General features: G+C 41.3%; 1 protein-coding gene across 1 annotated transcript in view; it reads right to left on the reverse strand.

The window, feature by feature from the left end:
* IRAK3 (interleukin 1 receptor associated kinase 3) overlaps positions 1-15751 on the reverse strand; it is a 73445-nt gene extending 57694 nt beyond the window's left edge. The window contains exons 1-2 of the mRNA XM_084877590.1: positions 15478-15751; positions 2881-3063 (exon numbers count right to left, since the gene is read on the reverse strand). Of these exons, the coding sequence (XP_084733716.1) occupies positions 2881-3063; positions 15478-15622 (328 nt within the window). The 5' untranslated portion in view covers positions 15623-15751. The remainder of the gene's footprint in view (positions 1-2880; positions 3064-15477) is intronic.
* Positions 15752-20823: the final 5072 nt, after the last annotated feature.

Consider the following 20823-nt stretch of genomic DNA (forward strand, 5'->3'; position numbering starts at 1 on the left):
AAAGGGAGGTAAAATGGACATCTGGCCCAGATGGTGTGGCTCAGAGGTTGAGCATTGACTTATGAACTAGGATGTCATGGTTCAAATCCTGGTCAGGGCACATGCCCAGGTTTTGGGCTCAATTTCCAGTGTGGGGTGTTCAGGAGGCAACTGATCAATGATTCTCTCTCATCATTGATGTTTCTTTCTCTCCCTTTCTCATCCTCTGTGACATCAATTTAAAAAAAAATTTTCTAAATAAATATCTGAACGGATTATAAATTATTTGGATAACTGATAGCTCTATCCATGGAAGCAACAAAGATTAAAATGTTTATCTAAACTCCTAAATTGGTGAGTAGTTATCATAGAAAACATCTGTTGAGCAGGTTATACTTAATATTTCCAATGAATCATCACATTGCTGCTTTTAACAAGCTATACAATGAACACTTTAAGGTAATCAAAGCATCCACTCAATAAATCACAATTAAATAATGCTATTGACAGGCTTAGCTTGACACACAGGCAACCTGGGCAGGGGTCCAGTGGAAAACAAAGGTTGGTGTAACATACCTTGGGTCAGATATGGCAGTTTGAGCAAGCCTAATCACAGAAACCAACCATGCAGGAATAACAAAATGTTTTTGGACTCAAAGTGGGAGGCATTGGAAACTAGGGAGGGTCTCGTAGAAATAAGGAAAGTTCAGATCCCTTGCTGGGAAGGAACAATTGAGGGAATCAATCAGCATAGATATAGAGCAGACTTGTAGCAAATATATACCCCTAGACTACAAGGCTTCACAGGAAACCAACCCATTGCTGGGTCTCCCTCCCCAAGTTGGGGGCCTGAATATGTTTGCAATAAATTTTCCATGAATTTGCTTAAATCTTTTGGTCCCCAGAGCTCATTCTTAAGTGTCGAGAGACACATCTCCCGGGAGTTATCTGCTAACCATTCTGGTTATCACTACTTTCCTCAGAAAAGGACTCAGCGCAAGGTGCTATCCTCCACTCATCTCAGATTTACCTATCTTCTGGTACTAGGGCAGTAAACACTTGTCTTTTCACCAATCAGCCAATCTCTCATTTATAATTTTGCATGTGCAACAGACTAGGAGTCAATCAAGAATGTGACATTTTTGTCTAATCAGTTCACATCATTCTCTGCTGCATAAATAAATGATGTAGAGAGCAAAAAATACTCTGAAATCTATTCCAGAACACTGAAGTATAAAACATCTCACTTGTCCTGTCAAAGTGGTGTGAGTTTATACATGAATAGAGAGTTGTGTAGGTGGTTTCAGTGGCTGGAAAAGGCTCAGAGAATGATCAGGCATTGAATTCACAGTTCCCAGGGACTCAATGCATTTTAATTGATTAGTAAGCTTCATAGTGCAGGATTCTGCTCTATGAAACTAAGTGAAGAAATAATGTGCAAAAATGAAAAGGAGTTAGCCACATCATACAAGTATCATTGTAGAAGTCTATTTGTACAAGTCTAGGGGTATATATTTGCTACAAGTCTGCTATACAGAATAAAAGTCAACCTGAAGCTACTGTACAATTTGGTACAATTTCTCAGGATTTCTTCTTTGTGTGTGCAAAGTTTCTTTGGATAATAACATAGAGGCTCAAGGGCACTTAGTATATTACCCAAAAGGATGTGTGCAAACAGGTAGGGAGCAGCTGTAGAGTTAAGCCTCGGATTGCCCTGTGGCAGAGACCTCAGCATAATTAAGCTTGACCTTATGACCACCCCCTAGATCCGTCCTGGGTAGCTAATGGGCTGTGGGAGGTGCAACAAGTGCTGCCAAAACAAGGTGAAACTCACAAGAACATTGTAACTATGGAGACCACTACCTTGTTTTTCTCTGATTATAAAATAAACCCTCAGCTTGCCTAGATCTTTCTTTGTGGCCTCATCGAGGCACAGGAGGTCCACCAAGCCCCAGCTATATTCTCTTTGTCTGTCTTCTTTAATCCTTCACAGCCTTCCCTCAGGCTCACAGAACCCTTGGCTGTGCTGGCCTGGCACACAAATAGAGAGAAATAAAAATGTTCCTGAATGAAAGAGGCAAATAATAAGGATGCTGATTCAAAAAACTTTCTAACTTAAGAGCCCGAGTCTATAAGACCCAAGATCACACAAGATCATTCTTGTTGTAGTGAATAAATCTAAAGTGGAGTAAACAGAACAAGTATCATTAAGAGATTATTTTATTGACAAAGAATGAATGGAGAAAACTTCATGAGCTTTATTTATAAGGTTACTCTTCATGTAAGGAATGACAAGGCTTGAGAAACAAACAAGACAGGAAAGAATCAGACCCCTGTGGAATGGACAGTAAACAGGTAAGGCAGAGTTAGAGGCAATGGCATAAAAAAAAGCGATGCAGATAAAAGAGAAATCCCACAGTAATTCTGGAGGGATATCTTTACCCAAAAATACAGAGGGTAAATCCAATTATATTTTTTAAAAACTTCTAATCATATGATAAAACAAATTATAGAGTTATCTATATTTTACTTATATTGTGATTGTGGTTATGTTTATGATTCAAGGAGTCTCAGAGTTTTGAATGGAGAGTTGGTTCATATTGCTAAGAATAAATCAGTTCAAAAAATGTGGTTTGTAAATAAAAAATAAAAATAAAAATCCAACCCCAAACTATAAAGGAGTAGAAAAGATGTGTTATACACATTATGTAGTAAAGAAAGAAAGTATCACCAAAATAATGTAAAGCAGTAAGACACACTTCAGATAAATGCCACTGGTAGAAATCTTATAACATAATAGCATAACCAGTCATTGTCTTGAATAAAATGCAATATTTACATTTACAAATTATGATTCCTATAAAACGGACCAAGAGCCACGTCATAAAAATTAGCATTTACCATGGTTTGCAATCAAATGGATAGCTCGATGATGTCCCATCTCCTGGAGAATTTGTAAAAGGTCGCCGACGGTCTTGTTTTTCTGTGCCCAGGACCAAAGTAATTCTCTTGTTCCACTTTTACCTTGATCTACATATTTTTCAATGTGACGAACGTCCAGCCAGGTGTTTGAAAGTCGCTCCGCTGTGGAAATTGCAACAGGAAGAACCAAAGAACAGTTCATGTTATTGAAATATTTTGGATGCCTTATGTGTTTTATTTAATTTTGTTTATAATTTTTATTTTGAACTAACTTTAGTTCCTGACCCAGTTCCCCCTAATCTTAACATCTTACATAACCACAGTCCAATTATTAGTGATGACCTTATTCTAATTTCATCAGTTTTCCCACTGTCCTTTTTCTCTTCTAAAATCCTACCCAGTTCCCTGCAATGCAATTGGTTATTTCCTTTTAATCTCCTCCAGTCTGGTGTTCCTCAGTTTTTCCTTGTCCTGCAGAATAGGAAAATGCTACTGTGTCCTTCTCAATGCATAAAATCAAAAGGCTTATGATGTTGATGTATTATCACTTGTGATGTTTATCTTGATCACTTGGGTAAAGTGGTATCTGCACTGTGAAATTATCTTTCCCTTTACTGGTATCATTAACCAGAGGGCCGGTGCATGACATTCGTGCACTGGGAGGGGGTTCTCTCAGCCCAGACTGCACCCTCTCTCAGTCTGGGACCCCTCGGAGGATGACCAAGGGGACGGGATGACCAATGGCAGTCAGACATTACCTGAGGGATCCTTAGCCCTGCCGTGGTGGCAGGAGAGGCTCCCACCACCGCCACTGCTGCTGTTCTCACGAGCCATGAGCCCGGCTTCTGGCTGAGCGGGGCTCCCCCTGTGGGAACGCCACTCAGTTAGAAGCCAGGCTCACTACTCCTTAGTGCTGCCTCAGAGATAGGAGAGGCTCCTGCCACCACCACTGTGCTCGCCAGTCTTGAGCCTGCTGGCGAGCCTGGCTTCTGGTTGAGGCACTGACCACCAGGGGGCAGCTCCTGCATTGAGTATCTGCCCCCTGGTGCTCAGTGCACTTCATAGCAACCAGTCGTCCTGCTATTCCGTCTATTTGCATAGTAGCCTTTTATTATACAGGACTAGAGACCCGGTGCATGAAATTCGTGCGGGGGGGGGGGGGGGGTTCCCCTCAGCCCAGCCTGCATCCCCTCAAATCCGGGACCCTTCAGGGGATATCCAACTGCTGGTGAGGATCGGGCCTAAACTGGCAGTCGGACATCCCTCTCACAGTCCAGGACCACTGGCCCACTGGCTCCTAACTGCTCACCTGCCTGCCTTCCTCGTGGTCCCTAACTGCCCCCCACCCCTTACTCCCCCCATGCCAGCCTAATCACCCCCAATCCTCCCCCTACCCTGGCTGGCCTGGTCACCCCTCACTGCCCCCCTTTGCCGGCTTGGTTGCATTTACCATTGCAACAAAGTAATTAAGATACCTAGGAATAAACTTAACTAAGGAGGTAAAAGACCTATACCTGGAATACTACAGGATGTTGAAAAAATAGATAGAAGAAGATATAAACAAATGGAAGAATATACTGCGTTCATCGATTGGTAGAGTCAACATCATTAAAATGTCCACATAACCCAAAGCAATCCATAGATTCAATGCAATCCCCATTAAGATACTAATGACATGTTTCACAGACCTAGAACAAACTTTGCAAAAATTCGTATGGAATAAAAAAAAATACCACAAATAGCTGCAGCAATTCTGAGAAAGAAGGACAGAATTAGAGGGATCACAATACCAGATATCAAGGTATATTACAAAGCCACTATTCCCAAAATTGCCTGGTACTGGCACAAGAACAGACATATAGACCAATGGAATGGAACAGAGAACCCACAAATCAACTCAAGTGATTATGACCAGTTAATATTTGACAAAGTAAACAAGAACATACAATGGAGTCAAGAGAGTCTCTTCAATAAATGGTGTGGGAAAATTGGAGAGATACATGCAAAAAAATGAAACTAGACCACCAACTTACACCATACACAAAAATAAACTCAAAATGGATACAGGACTTAAAAGTAAAACTGGAAACCATAAAAATCCTACAAGGCTCCATAGGCAGCAAAATAGCAGACATATGTATATATGTCACAGCAATATCTTTACCAGTACAGCTCCTAAGACAATGGAAACTAAGGAGAAAATAAACAAATGGGACTACATCAAAATAAAAAGCTACTGCACGTGAAAGAAACCATCAACAAAACAACAAGAAAGCCCACTGCATGGGAGAACATATTTGCCAATGTTATATCTGATAAGGGTTTAATCTCCAAAATTTTCAGGGAATTAATGCAATTTAACAAAAGGAAGATAAACAATCCAATCAAAAAGTGACCTAAATAGACACTTTTCGAAAGAAGACATACAGAAGGCTGAGAGACATATGAAAACATGCTCAAAGTAACTAATTATCTGAGATGCAAATCAAAACAACAATGAGGTACTATCTCACACCTATCAGAATGGCTATCATCAACAAATCAACAAATGACAAGTGCTGGCAAGGATGTGGAGAAAACGGAAGCCTTGTGCACTGCTGGTGGGAATGCAGACTGGTGCAGCCACTGTGGAGAACAGTATGGAGTTTCCTCAAAAAGTTAAAAATGGAACTCCCATTTGACCCAGGAATCCCACTCCTAGGGCTATATCTTAAGGAAACAGAAACACCAATCAGAAAGGATATATGCGACTCTATGTTCATAGCAGCACATTCCTCCATAGCTAAGAGTTGGAAACAGTCTAAGTTCCCATGAGCAGATGAGTGGATTAAAAAACAGTGGTACAAAACAAACAAACAAATAAACAAAAACAGTGGTACATCTATACAATGGAATATAATGAACAACATAAACTGATGAACAAAAATAGATCCAGAGAAAGAGAAGCATCAAACAGTCAAACTTCAGAGGGAAGGGAGGGGGGTGTGGGTAAGAGATAAACTGAAGGACTTGTATGCTTGTATATAAGCATAACCAATGGACACAGACACAGGGGGGTGAGGGCATGCGCTGGGGGGTGGGTGTGGCCGGGGAGAGGTCAATGGGGGGGAAAGGAGACTTATGTAATATTATATGTAATACTTTAAACAATAAAGAATTTTTTATAAGGTGGTACTTCTATACAATAGAATACTACGCTGCTGTAAAAAAAGAAGGAACTCAACATTTGCAACAGCATGGATGGACCTGGAGAGCATTATGCTAAGTGGAATATGCCAGTCAGAGAAAGATAAATATCACATGATCTCACTCATTTGTAGAATATAATGAACAACATATAAATTGATGAACAAAAATAGAGCCAGAGGGGGGAAAATATTTTAGAATATAATAGAAGTAATCCTGTTATTTTCAGATTTTTAATATTTCCTATAATTTTTGTGATATTATCCTATGTTAGTACAGTTATTATATTTAAAATATCATTATATTTAAAATCTTTTTTTCTTGAAATATTAATGTTTATTGTATGTAATATTATATTTTAAATTGTTTTTCTTGAAATATTAATGTTTAATGCATGTACTAAATGGCTAATTATTTTGTATCTACAATCTGATAATAAATTTATTTTGTATATTGTAAAAAATAAAATAAATTAAAAATATGCTGTAGCGGACCATTGTTTAAAACCACTTTTTGGAAGAAAATCTTTCACAATCTAAGACAAAAAGTCGACCTGCGGAGTTCAGAGATTAGTTTATCTGAAGATACGGATTGCTTAGTAATCTTTGGGTGCTCAAAGGTGCTGTTTTGAGAGGCAGGACTCTCTAGATAGTGCTAACCGCTGGGGAATTCAGCTGCAGAAATCACTCTCCATATGCAAATATTTGTCAAAAGGGGTTTTTTAGAATAACGCAACATACCCCTATTTGGAACTTTTTTATTTGCATTTTACCACATGCTAAAACCCCTAGGAAATTAAGACTACAGTCCCACAAAGTTTGTTTTGAGATAACATAAGGAGACAAAGATAAGTTTGCCTCTCTTCTTTCTACAAAACACCAAAAACTAAAAGGCTTTTTTGAAGAAAAAAAAGAAAGAACGCTTAAGATAGAAGATATTTTTAATTGCAAAAAAAGTAAAACAAATTTCAGAATTGTAAGTTAACTGAACTCCTTTTTCCAGATGGAAGCAATCATCCCCACCATCTAAGAAATTTTGTAAGAAATAATACTTGTCCATACCTAGGCTTATGTGTACTTGTTACTCCAATACTTGAGTAGGACTCATAACTTTTTTTTTAATAAACCTTTATTGTTCATATTATTACAAATATTCCTCTTTTTTTTTTCTCCCTCCGTTGAGGACTCATAACTTAATAACTGGAAAGGGCTATGCATGATTTTTCAGGAAACCTCCCATCTGTTCTGTTTTCTCAATCTCAGATCCAGGGAAAGACTTAACATTACCTCTGGGAGAGAATTTAAGAACAGTTAGCCCTCAACACCAGTGTTTCAGTCTGGAACTCAGAGTCCGTACCAGCTGATGATCAGTACTATTTCCCTACCCTGTCTTCCCTTGTTAACCTCTTTATAGCATCTGTATAGATCTGTTGCCTGTATTAAATTGGAAAATTCTTATAAGCAGAGACCATGTTGTTGTACAATGCTTTGTCTAAGATTCTGCCCAGGAATATTTTGGATGTTTAACAAACATCTGCCTGTTCATTAATTCATTCAATCAACAGATATTTACAGAATGCCTACTCTGTACCAGGTACAATTTTAGACACTAGAGGAGTAGCAGAAAGCAAAGCAAACTAACATCCCCTGCCCTCATGTAGCTTTTTTTTTTTTTAACTAGATAGTTAAAAAAAAAAAAAAACTATGTTCATAACAGCTCTACTTTTATTCATTCATTCATTCATTCGTTTCTAAATATTTATGATATTTATGGAGCTTTAGCTATGAGCAGCATGCTATGCTAGGCTCTGGGGATACAGGTTCCCTGCTCTCAGGAAACTTCCGGTCGAGTTGGGGAGGCATGCCTATAATGAAACACGAAGTGGTAAGGGGAGCATTTATTGTGTGCATAGCTACCCAGATGAGAGGCTGGGTCTGGCTGAAGGAGACATTTTTCATGTTGCTTATTTCTAAATTAACAATAAACAAATAAACAAAAACATAAAGTATGTGGAGAAGAATAAGTGACATGGAGAAAAATAAAGCAGGGAAGAAGCATAAGAGTGGCTAGGGTAGGTAATAGCTCATCAAAAACATGAAGTGAGGAAGTAAGCCTCAAGGTTACCTGCAGGAAAAATATTCCTTGAACGTCCAAGGAGGCCAACTGTGCAGAAAAGAAGTAAGAAAGGCGATGTAGGAGTTCGGTGTTAACTGTGAGATGAGCAGCTAGTGAAAGGTTCTGAATAGTATCCTATATAATAAAGAGCTAATATGCTAATTAGATCAAACAGCAGAATGACCATCAGGACATCCATCTGGACGACTGTCTGGAAGAAGCCGGGGCTGCGAGGGAAGTTCAGGTCCTGGGTGCCACAGGGAAACCGGTGCCAGCAGCAGGGAGAAGGAAGGCCTACTCTTGCATGAATTTCGTGCATTGGGCCTCTAGCAATGATATAATATACTTTACACATATATTTTACTCACTGGCTTCTAGGCCAGGGCAGCAGCATGGAGTCCGCTGAGGAGGCTGCTGAAATTATCTGGGTGGAATCTGTTGGTGGTTTGGACCAGAATGGCTGTGGTGGTAGTGGTAAGAAGTTGTCAGATTATTAGATTGATTCTGAAGACACAGTCAACAGCATTTGCTGAGAGACAGGAAGTGGTTTGTGAGAGAAAGCAAGAAGTCACAGAAGACTAATATTTTTTTGCTTGAACAAATGAAGGATGGAGTTGCCAGTACTGAGCTGGAGAAAAACGTTAGGAAAGGGAACTGGACTGTTCAGTTGGAGCTGTCTATCAAATAGGCAAGTATAGGGCTGATGATCAAGAGAGAGGCCCGGGCTAGAAATTATGGAATTATTGGCAAAAAAATGGAATTGACAAGAGAGTGGGTATAGTAGATACACAGAAGAGAAGAGATCCATGGACTAACCCAGGAGCACTCTAAGAGATCAGAGGTCAAGAGGGACCTGTACAGAGAAAAGACTATAGAGTGTAATGTCCTAGAAGTAAAGAACATGCTTCAAGGAGGAAGGAGTGATCGACTGTGCCACATAAGATGAAGAACTGACCAATGATTCCACCAAGGTGACCTTAGAGGAGAGGAATTTCAGTGGAGTGGTTGGGAGGAAGCCTGACTGGAGCAGACTCAGGAAGAATGGAGGAGATGGAGCAGAAATAGCCCTTTTTAGGAATCTTATATAATAAAAGCCTAATACGCTAAGTGTCTGGTCGGCCGTTCAACCAATCAAAGTGTAATATGCTAATTATATGCTAAGGCTATTCAACTGTTTGCTATGATGTGCACTGACCACCAGGGGGCAGACACTCCAACTGGTAGGTTAGCTTGCTGCTGGGGGCCTGCAGATCAGGACTGAGCAAGACTGGCCAGACACACCCTGGAGCCCTCCCACAGCCCTGCCCTGGCTGGCCAACCTCCCACATCCCTCCCTGGCCCTGATCATGCATCAGTGGGGTCCTTCAGCCTGGCCTGTGCTCTCTCACAATCTGGGACCCCTTGGGGGATGTCGGAGAGCCCGTTTCCACCTTATCCCACAGGCCAGGTTGAGGGACCCCACTGGTGCAAAAATTCGTGCACCAGGCCTCTAGTGTTATCATAAAGGGGAACAGAACAAAGGGCCATAACTTAAGAATAGAAATGAGATCTAGAAAGAACAAGTAAGATGGGAAAAGTAACATGGTGGTCAAAAGAAAACAGGCTCCACTCCACTCAGGGAAGGAAGTATAACTCTGTATTCCTAAGAGTGGGCTGCACAGAGTGACTTCATTCCAGAGAGTATAATGTGGTAATGGGGGTGAGGAAGGCTAATTTAAAGTGTAGAACCTGACAGACACTACCTCAGCCATGGTTAACATCAACAGTGATAAGTCATGTAAATATCATGTACCTCTGATGTAATGTAATAAAAGAAGTACTTTACCGCTGTGGCCTCTCTCTCCCAAATCCATAATCTCAATCTAATCATGAGGAAAATACCAGAAAAATTTCAGTCAAGGGTCACTCTGCAAAGCAATAGACCAATACTCCTCAAAACTGTCAATGTCACCAAAAACTAGAAAAGTCTGAGAAACTATCACAGCAAGAAGAGCAGAAGGACACATGACAACTAAACATGATGTGTGTCCTGGATGGGACCCTGGAAGTCAGGAAGGATGTCTGGTAAAAATGAAGGATATCTCAATAGTGTATGGACTCTGATAATAGTGTGTCAACAATGTAACATGTATCAATCCAATGTAAGATGTTAATAATAAGGGAAACTGGATGCAGAATATATGGGAAAGACACAGAATATATTGAAATCTTTGTATTACCTTCTAAATTTTTCTGTAAATTTAAAACTGTTCTAAACAATTCTATTTAAACATTTGTTTATTTTTATTTTTTTAATATATTTTTTATTGATTTCAGAGAGGAAGGGAGAGGGAGAGAAAGCTGGAATCATCAATGATGAGAGAGAATCATTGATCAACTGCCTCCTGCATGCCCCACACTGGGGATTGAGGCCACAACCTTGATCAGAATTGAATCCGGGACTCTTCAGTCTACTGGCCGACGCTCTAACCACTGAGCCAAACAGGCTAAGGCAATTTAAACATTTTTTTTTTTTTTAAAGAGCATAGGTGCCTGGCCAGTGTAGCTCAATGGTTGAGCATTGAGCTATGAACCAGGAGGTCACAGTTCAATTCCTGGTCAGGGTACATACTGGCTTGATCCCCAGTAGCGGGTGTGCAGGAAGTAGCCAACCAATGATCCTCTCTCATCATTGATGTTTCTACCTCTTTCTCCCTCTCCCTTCCTCTCTGGAATCAATAGAAACATATTTAATAAAACATTAAAGTAAATAAATAAGAGCATGGATAGCCTCTGGACTCTGACCTTCTGGTTAGAATCCTGTGATTTACTGGACTATGCCTTGAGGTAAATTACTTAAAATCTCTGACAGTTTCCCTGTCTATAAAATGGAAATAGAAAGAATATCGACCTCATAGATAAATTAGATAATCCATGTAAAGTGCTTAATACACAGTATATGGCAAATAGTAAACACTCAATAGATGGCAGCTATTATTATTATTATTATTATTACTATGTAAAATCTTTATTGAATACTCAATACACATTTAATGTGATTTTACATTTAATTTGTTTTAAAGTAATTAATAATTTCTATGATAATTTTATTTCCTTTTTGAGTGGAAGAAAATGGAATATAACTATTATATTGTATTTGTATAAAGGGTTTCCCTCTCAGTGTATCATTGAAGTGCTCCAAACAACTAATTCAAATACCAGTCTATTGTAATGGACTGAAATGAGTGGTCACCAGAGGCTCTGTATACATGACATCGTGTCTATAAAGTAATATAAGACAAATACCATTTTCCAATGAGAGCTCTACTTTCATTGTAAAGCCAATAAAAACATCAACCAGAGAATATGTTAGCTTGTGATTATACTCTTTAAAATAACAATACTTGATAAAATTGATTTGAATATTATTACGTAGAATTTGTTTAAAAATAAAAAGAATTGCGAAACCGGTTTGGCTCAGTGGATAGAGTATCGGCCTGCAGACTCAAGGGTCCCAGGTTCGATTCTGGCCAAAGGCATGTACATTGATTGCGGGCACAATCCCATTAAAGGGTGTGCAGGAAGCAGCTGGTTGATATTTCTCTCTCATCGATGTTTCTGGCATTCTATCCATCCCTCTCCCTTCCTCTTTGTAAACAATCAATGAAGTGTATTTAAAAATAAATAAATAAATAAAGATAAAAATAACTAAGTGGAGTAGTGAAAGAGTGCGGTGAAATAACTGTTACATTAGGATCTATCAAAGAAGAGAGTTTGACCTAACCAATGGCTTCTAACCAGGCTGCGTATCACCTATAGGGCTTGGCAAAACACACACACACACACACACACACACACACACAGAAAGATGCTGGACCCTCCATGCAGACTTACTGTATCAACAGCTCCTGGGAGAGCCTGGGCACTGGTATCTTTAAAAGATGGCATGGGATTCCAGTTTGTGAACAACTGGTCTTCTATCTTGTGTATACCCTGCTCTTATCACAGAGGCTGCCACATGATTCACCTTTGTCCGAGCTGACTTTGTAAATACATCCTGATAGTCACCATCATCAAGAATCATCATCAGCTCGAGACAGTCTTACCTGTGACGTTTTAAAAAAATTTTTATCTTTATTGTTTAAAGTATTACATTACCTGTTACTATTATAGTTGTTTTTTATATGGAATTTTGGACCCTCTGTTTCCTCAGGCTCTCCACTGTCTTGAGCATAAAAGGGACTGTCTTCTCAATTCAGTCCCCCAACACTCTCTTCTCCCACTTCGAAGCCAAGTGTTCCCTCCCTGCACCTTTCCCCCTCTTTCCCTTTTAATGGCCAATAGAGAAACTCAGCACATTTAACACAGGCAGTTGCCCTCAACTACCCTGAACGAAGCCGGTACCCCCTCCTTGCTGAACCAACAATTCTTGAAGCAGCTGGTGTGCTCCGAGTCTCCTTTCAGAGCGCTGTGGTCCAGGCTGTCAATAGACACCACCCCCTGCACAGTGAACTGCAGCTGGAGAATCAAGAAGTAGGCATCCCCCATGACAGAATGAGTATGCAAAGGCACAGTGGCTGGACTGTATGTAAAAATGCAACTCTGACCCACACCATGTGTTAATCAGCCTAGGAAGCCAATCTACCACCTACAGGAACCAGCCGGGAAGTCAACTTAGTACTTGTAGCCTCTAGTCCAGGAAGCCAAACAACACTCCTATAGAAATCAGGCCCAAATGGTCAGGACTTGATTAATAACTAACAGCTTCCCTAAGTTTTTTTGTTTTGTTTTGTTTTTTGTGTTTTTTTTAATATATTTTATTGAATTTTTACAGAGAGGGAGAGGGATAGAGAGCTAGAAACATCGATGAGAGAGAAACATCCATCAACTGCCTCCTGCACACCCCCGACTAGGGATGTGCCCACAACCAAGGTACATGCCCTTGACTGGAATCGAACCTGGGACCTTTCAGTCTGCAAGCCAATGCTCTATCCACTGAGCCAAACTGGTTTTGGCTGCTTCCCTAAGTTTTGCCCCTGCTTCCAACTTTGGGTAAATGGGAGAAAGTCCAATACGCCACCTGAACAACCACTCAGAATGCCCCACTTCTAGTTAGTCCCTCTACAGTGTCCTCATGCCAACAGCCTCCAAAGGGGGCAGAGCCGAAGCCTTCCCTGTCTTCCATTATAAAGCTTTTCTGCTCCTTCTTTGCCTGCCTTAGCATCTCTGTCAAATGCAAGTGATGCTGGTGGACTTCCTTGCTTTGAATAGGAGCCTTTGTTGGTTCTCATTTTGGTGGTCTTCATTTCTTTCCACAGCTAGGAAAAGGGGGCTGTAGGCTTAAAATGGCTCACTGAATTGTTCGTTCATAACAGAAATGGCCATACCTTAGGGAGGCTAGAGAGGGTAGCAGAAAGAGCACAGTGGTACCTGTGACTTTGAGGAGGTCATGGTTGGCAAGTACAGAGTGGCTGTGAAAGGGCACAGGCTCTGGATCCAGACTGCCAAGGTTCAAATCCTGGCTCTGCCACTTCCTAGCTGTGTCAATGTGTCAAGTTAACTAATTTGTACCACAGTTTCCTCGCCTGTTAAAACGTTGGTGATGATAACATCACCTGCTTCATTGGGCAATTGGAAGAATTATATGAGATAACCCATGTAAAATAGGTTTCAAAATCAATTTCAATGGTGAGAGAGAAGAGGGGAGAGAGGGAAAGAAAGAGAGACCCAGCAACACTGGGCTGAACTTCGGGAAAGCCACAGTGGTCCTGGGCTGATTACTAACTGCCTCTTTTAAAAGAGACACATGTGCTTCCACTTCCCAAGTTTCCATCAACCAGCCTCACTCATTTATAATAGTTACCTGGCCTCATTTGCTACCTGTGGACTGGGCTAAGTACATTTTTCTTTCACAAAATTAGTAACCCTAGGAAACCAGTGGGTGCAAAAACTGCCAATGCCATCATCCATTTCAAAAAGATCTGGTTTGGGCCCAACCGGTGTGGCTCAGTGATTGAGTCTAACCATGGACCAGGAGGCCACGGTTACATTCCCGGTCAGGACACATGCCTGGGTTTCAGGCTTGATCCCAGTGGAGGGCATGCTGACGGCAACCGATCAATGATTCTCTCTTCATCATTGATGTTTCTATCTCTCTCTCCCTCTCCCTTCCTCTCTAAGACCAATAAAATATAAGGGCTCTTATTCCTCAAAGATAACTTGGAAATTTCTATGCTTTCCTAAAATCAAAGACTTGAGTATGCTTTTCTGAGGCATTTATTTAAGGGTTATAATTTAAAATCACAGAGCTTATGATATACAAATAATTTTTGTGTAACTAGAAGCCCAATGCCACATTCCAGAAAGTGTGACCATATTCATGAAAAACGATTAAAACTTTTCCTCTCCTAGGCCTTCTGCTATTCTTTGTAAGAAAAACAGCACTTTCAGAGAATTAAGGCTAAGTTGTTTTGACATCATGGCTTTTATTTTCAACTAAAATTCCATGTGCCATCATAGAGTACCAAATCTAACCCAAAATGCCTGTGCTTAACAAAACAAAGATTTTTGTCTGAATCATTTCTGGCGATCACACGCAACCCTTCCAACAGGCAGTGTCTCAGCCTTCCAATGACTGTATAAAATGGGGTTTTGAAGCCAACTTTCCAAACTAAAATAAAAGGCCATTCTCTAGCATAAACCTTCCTTCCATCAAATTGGATAAATGAAGTGATTCAGAAAACGGAGAGCCACGTTAATCACAAATAGCATTTTACTTTCTCATTTCACCTGCAATTGAACGTGGGCACTTGAGAGTGCACCGAGCACACCAGTCTAGGATAACTTCATGACAAGAAAACATCACCTAGACATTCTGGTTTACAATTCTCTGAGCCAAGGGAGACAGCAATGCTTGACAACTATCCGATGGTTTCACGCGGGCTGCTGTTTTTCCCCAAGCCTCCGTTCACTTAATCTTGCAGGCACACTCCAGATTTCTTGTAAAGAAGGGGTGCCTGTGGGGTTGGGTCTCGGGAAAGGTGGTGTCCTCCCAAGGCCAGGAAGGGGCAGCTTCCCTGTGGGAACCACCCAGAAGCTGCTGCAACCTGGGCCCCTTCCCCGCTGTCCAGGACCGCGTGGACGCCCAGCACCACGCAGAGCTGCCCCGCAGCGCGGGAGGCCGGGAGGGGCGGCGGGCGGGACGGAGTGTGCACCCGGAGCCCCGCCGCATCCTCCCGGACACCCCTCCCGGCCGGGCCGCCCCTACCCCCGCCCCCGCCCCGGGCCAGCACTCACCCAGGCCGCGCCAGCCCAGCGCGCCGTCGCAGCTGTCCAGGATGACACAGAGCTCGCCCAGCAGTGCAGGCGGCAGGTCGAACAGCAGGGTGTGCACCGAGAGCGCGCCGCCCGCCCCGCAGCTCCCCGCCGCCGCCCAGGCCATGGCGCGGCCGCCAGTGACCAGAGCCTGGGAGGTGGAGGGATGCGGGGCCCAGAGCGCTGCACGTCAGCGAGGGGCCGTTACACAACCGCGGAAATCCTGCGGCCCAGACGGCAGAACACGCCGAACCCAGGTCCCCAAGGGGCGGGCCCTCCGTGACGCAAAGGGCCGCTCCCCTCGGATGCCCCCGGGGACGCCTGGTTCGGCCCTGGGGTCTCCAGGCCCCTGCTGGGTTCCTGGTCATTGGCTTTAAGCTTTGAAGAGTTGTTTTTGTTTGATTGTTTTTGTTTTTCATTCCTCTGGGGTTGGGACGTGACCGAAGACCAAGCAGAGAGTGAAAGCGGGAGGAAAACCAGAAGTGCAGAAGGAATGGAGAGAGATCCTGCCTGTCCCAGCATGACTGCCTCCTGGCCTGGATGGAGATGAGGCCTGGCATTGCTTATTTACCTAGTTTACTTCCTTTTATCTTGTCAAAACCCGTGCAGTGAGGAACATTTGGGTGACGCAGAAAAATGGAAAGAATAAAATAATCACTCATCAAGCCCAACTGTGTTGCAGACAACCAGCAACCACTCCACACGTGTTGGCACATTTCCCTTCCAACTTTTACTGAATGTAAACAGATCAGTGTGCACATATGAACTGGTTTTTGGGAAAGATGGACACAAGTGCCAACAATAGAAAAAAACAAGAGACAGAAAAAGTAGAGTAAAATCGTAGTGACTTTCTTCATTAGGCTGCCTCTTTCTACACACTGCATTTGGTTTTACTATGGTCTCTTTTCTCTGAGCTTCCTTGATGAAACATTGTTTGACCACTTTGTTCTTCCTCAAAGGGCTTACCAGCAATCTTCCTTTTGCTTTCAACATGGAGTTTAAGTACAATTGACTATTGTTTTGAAATCTTCTACTGTTATGTGGTAATATCCCCCCAGCAGGCATAACACAAATGCTACTGACAAAAAGAGATGCTTTGAAAGTGATGAGAAAAATCCCAACCTAATGGCTGAAGGGTGGACCATGACCATTAACTGAAAAAAATGTCAACACCTACTTGAAACCTTGCAAATTTGCAGTCTTTAGGAATGGCGCCCCCTAGATAACAACAGTGATAATACACTATTATTAGTACTGTTTGAATATTCACGCTGTCAGCTGAAGTATTAGGTAACATCTTTTTAAAAATTATCAATAGTAAAGGCAATACTGTTAGGGCAAGAGTTTCTATATCCCTTTCTTCAAATGGCTAAGATTTTATTTGCAACCTGTACATGCTTAAGAAACCCTATACTTCTCAGGGGACTACCTGAATAAGGTGAGTAATGAAGCAGCATATTAATACAATTAAGTAGTTGGTAGCTCTTGAATTGCTAGAACAAGGGAGTCAAACTCAGATACACAGAGGAGCCAGGATATCATTGTAGATGAATGAAGCAGTCATCAAGGCCTGCTTTGCCAAATTTTCTGATTTATAAAAGAAGAACTTGATGTGAAAGCCAGGTTATGTGAAATCTATAGATATTATGTGAAACCTCTTGTATTTTCAATGTTGGTAGCTAGTATCAGACCATGCTTCCTCCCTATTCCATAGAACTGCCTTTGAGTTTTGAATTCTGTATCCATAGATTATATCACTCATTATACTCTTTTCGTGTTTGTTTGTTTTAGAGAGAGAGGTGGGGAGCAGGGAGAGGGAGAGATAGAAACACCAATGAGAGTGAAGCATGGATCGGCTGCCACTTGCACATCCTCTACTGGGGATCAAGCTCTGAACCCAGACCTGTGCCCTGACTGAGAATTGAACTTGGTGCAGGGGACATCCCTCAACCAACTGAGAGCCACACTGGCCAGGCATCATTCATTATACTCTTCACTCTTGCTGTCATCCTCTGCTACCCCCACCTCAATTCCAACTCCTCGTTTTTTAGACAATACAGCTCCTTCTCACTGTAATTATCTTCAATACTAGTCCTGTCTTAATTCTTGGTGACTTAAAATATATGTAGAATAAACTGTGATCGTTCCAGCACTTTGGACTCTCAGTTCCTTGACTCCTTTTCTTGAGTGATTTTATCCTGCACCCAATTTCAGTCACTCATTTGCATGAACATCCCCTAGAACTTGTCATTGTCAACAACTGCACCCCATCCATTCTTTATGAATCCACGCTCTGACCACACCACCTGTCCTTGCAGTGCATTCCCTCTAGTACTCTGACCTCAACAACCCTTCTCACCAGAATACCAATCCCAAATCTTAAAAAAATATATATTTTTATTGATTTTTGAGAGGAAGGGAGAGGTAGAGAAGAAACATCAATGATGAGAATCATTCATTAGCTGCCTCCTGCATGCCCCCACCCCCACTGGGGATCAAGCCCACAACCTGAGCATGTGCTCTGACTGGGAAAAGAACTGTCACTTCGTGGTTCATAGGTTGATGCTTAAACACTTAGCCACACTGACTGGCTGCCAATCCAAAGTCTTGCCATCCCATCTCTGGCCCCATCTTCTTGAGGTCCTCTTTTGTCTCCTTATCCATAAAGTCCACACTCAATTATTATAATCCCTCCTTTGCATATGCTCTCCATTTTCCTGCTCCTCGCTCACTTTATTGAACTCTCTTGACAAATCTACCCTCCTGATTAAATCTAATTTTCTAATTTTTGGCTCTGCACCCATGCATCTAATGGGAAGAGGGGGAATCCAAACCCTGTTAATTGGATTCAGTTTAAAATCAAAGCCATGATTCTCAAATTGGTCATTGATGCTGCTAAGCAGTTACATGATGTACCTTTAGTCCATTTATTCTTCCAGTCTCCTTGACAATTGTTTCATGCCGTCTCTACTTAATTCACGTAATCTTCTCCCCACTCTCCAGGCTCTGCTGATGATCTTGAGAGTATTTTTTGAGAATACTAATGCATCGGGAGAAAACATTCACAGGATCTCACTACCATGTCCATTTACCTACCAGCATTTGTACCAACATACATCCTCCCCTCTTTTCCAAGACTGATTTACCTAGGCTCCTATCTGAGTCTAATATCTTCACTTGTCTTATCTCCTGTCGCTGCTCAAAGATATCAAGGGCAGCTGTGTCACTCTGCCATATAATCAATATCTCATTCTTTGCTGATCAATTCCATCAGCATACAAATACGATGTTAATTCTTCTCACCTGAAAACAAAAACCTCTTTGATATTACTTTCTTCTTCTATCAACCATCCCATTTCTTTGCTCCCTTCTGTAGTGAAGTGTTGAATATTCTTACTGTCTCTAATTTTTCTCCTCTGCTCTTCTCTTAAACTCACTCTAATTAGAACCACCATCACTCACCTTACTCCACTGAAATTGCTCTCTTTGGGGTCACCTACATCCACATCATTGCTAAGTATTGTATAATAGTTTTCTCCATCTTACTTGACCTGTTAGTCAATTTTTACACAGTTGACCACCTCCTCCTTCTTGGACACTTTCTTTAGTTGTCTTCCAAATTCTCATACATTTCCACCTACTTCACTAGTCACTCTTCAACTTTATTGTTCCTCTTCTACTAAGGTTCTGTCCATGGTTCTTCTCTCTATCTATACTCACTCCCTTGGTGATCTCAACCAGTGTTGAAGCTTTCAGTACCATTCACCTACTGAGAACTGTCATATCTGTCTGTTCAACTCCAGGCTCGTGTCCAAAATTGAACTCTTGATCATACCACCTGAATCTACTTTTACTCACATTTCCCTCCTCTAGATTACTCTGTTCTTCCAGTTGCTCAAACCAAAAACTGTAGTCACCCTTGACTCCTACATGTCTTCCCAGCCCACCAGCAAATCCTACTGATTCTATTCAGACTGTATCTTAGAATGTGACACTTTTTCCCACCTCCACTGCTGCCACCCCGGGCTTGAATCATCATGTCTTGTCTGATTGTTGTAGTTATCTCCAAGTAAAAGTAGCTTTCACTGTTGCTTCCTACATGCTTTCTTCAACACTGCGTCCAGACTAACCCTTTTAAATTAAATTTGATTATGTCTCTCCTCTGTTCAAAAGCCAACATTAGCTTCTAATTTCAGTCAGAATAAAAGTCAAACTCTCTATACTATCTTAATTCTCTCTCACCCTGCCCCTCTGCTCTGTTACCCTCTGATATTGTTTCTTTGTTCATTCTACTTTAGCCACTGCCTCCTTGCTGGTCCTTAAACATACCAGGTCGAGTCCCACGTTGGAACATTTTGGTTTGCTATTCCTTTGCCTAGGAATGCTCTTATCACATGGCCAAGGCCTACCCTGACCACCAGATTTAAAATTACAGTAGTCTGTACACTGAGATTCAGGTTGGCATGTGACTGATATTGGCAATAATATATGACTTTGAGGGGACCAAGTCTCATTCAGATCTTTCAATCTTTCTCTGCATCTGAATGATTAACATTTTAGGTTCAAGGATTATTGGTGATTTTATTTCTTTCCTGTGTTTTCTGAATTCCCAAAAGTTAATTGCATTGTATCCATGATTAGAAAATTCTGAAGTCTAGAAAATAATTTCTTTCAACACTTACATGGTTAATCCCATTTGATGGTTTCTTTTCCTTTTTATTTATTTATTTTTTTTATAAGAGAAATTTTATTTAGAAAGTCACAGAAGTAGGAGATATGGGCTCAGGAACCAAGTTACAGAGGCAATAGAAGAACCGTTGGAGCTTAGGAGAGAGAAAGGTCAGGAAAATCCACTGAGGAAATGGAGGTGGGATAGCTCCATAGGGAGAGCTGCCACTATTTTCTTTTTAAGCTATTTTCATGGCCCTTTGCACCTCAGGGTGCACTGCTATAATAATTTGTCCCTAGCTATCACTGACTTTGAAAATCTGATTTATATAATCTAATAATTTTCAGCCCAGGGCTTTCATGCTAATTTCAATATTAGCCAAATGCTATTTTTTAAGCCAACATTTATTTATCCCCAGAAGAATCTCAGATATGTGAAAAGATATGAGAATATGGCAACATTTTTTCTCTTTCAGTAAAATGTTTACTCCGACTGTTTGCCATTTGAGACTAGGCAAGGGCTTAGAGAGCTTAGTCCAACTCCTGCATTTTACAGATGACAAAACTGTTCCTGGCTGTAAGAACTCTGGGTGCAATGTTTGTTGAAAAAAAAATACTTATAAAAATGCTTACAAAAACAAATCTCATTGTTATGTTATG

This window comes from Pipistrellus hanaki (assembly GCF_964339955.1).
Source record: "Pipistrellus hanaki genome assembly, chromosome: 3".
Classification (NCBI taxonomy): Eukaryota; Metazoa; Chordata; class Mammalia; order Chiroptera; family Vespertilionidae; genus Pipistrellus; species Pipistrellus hanaki.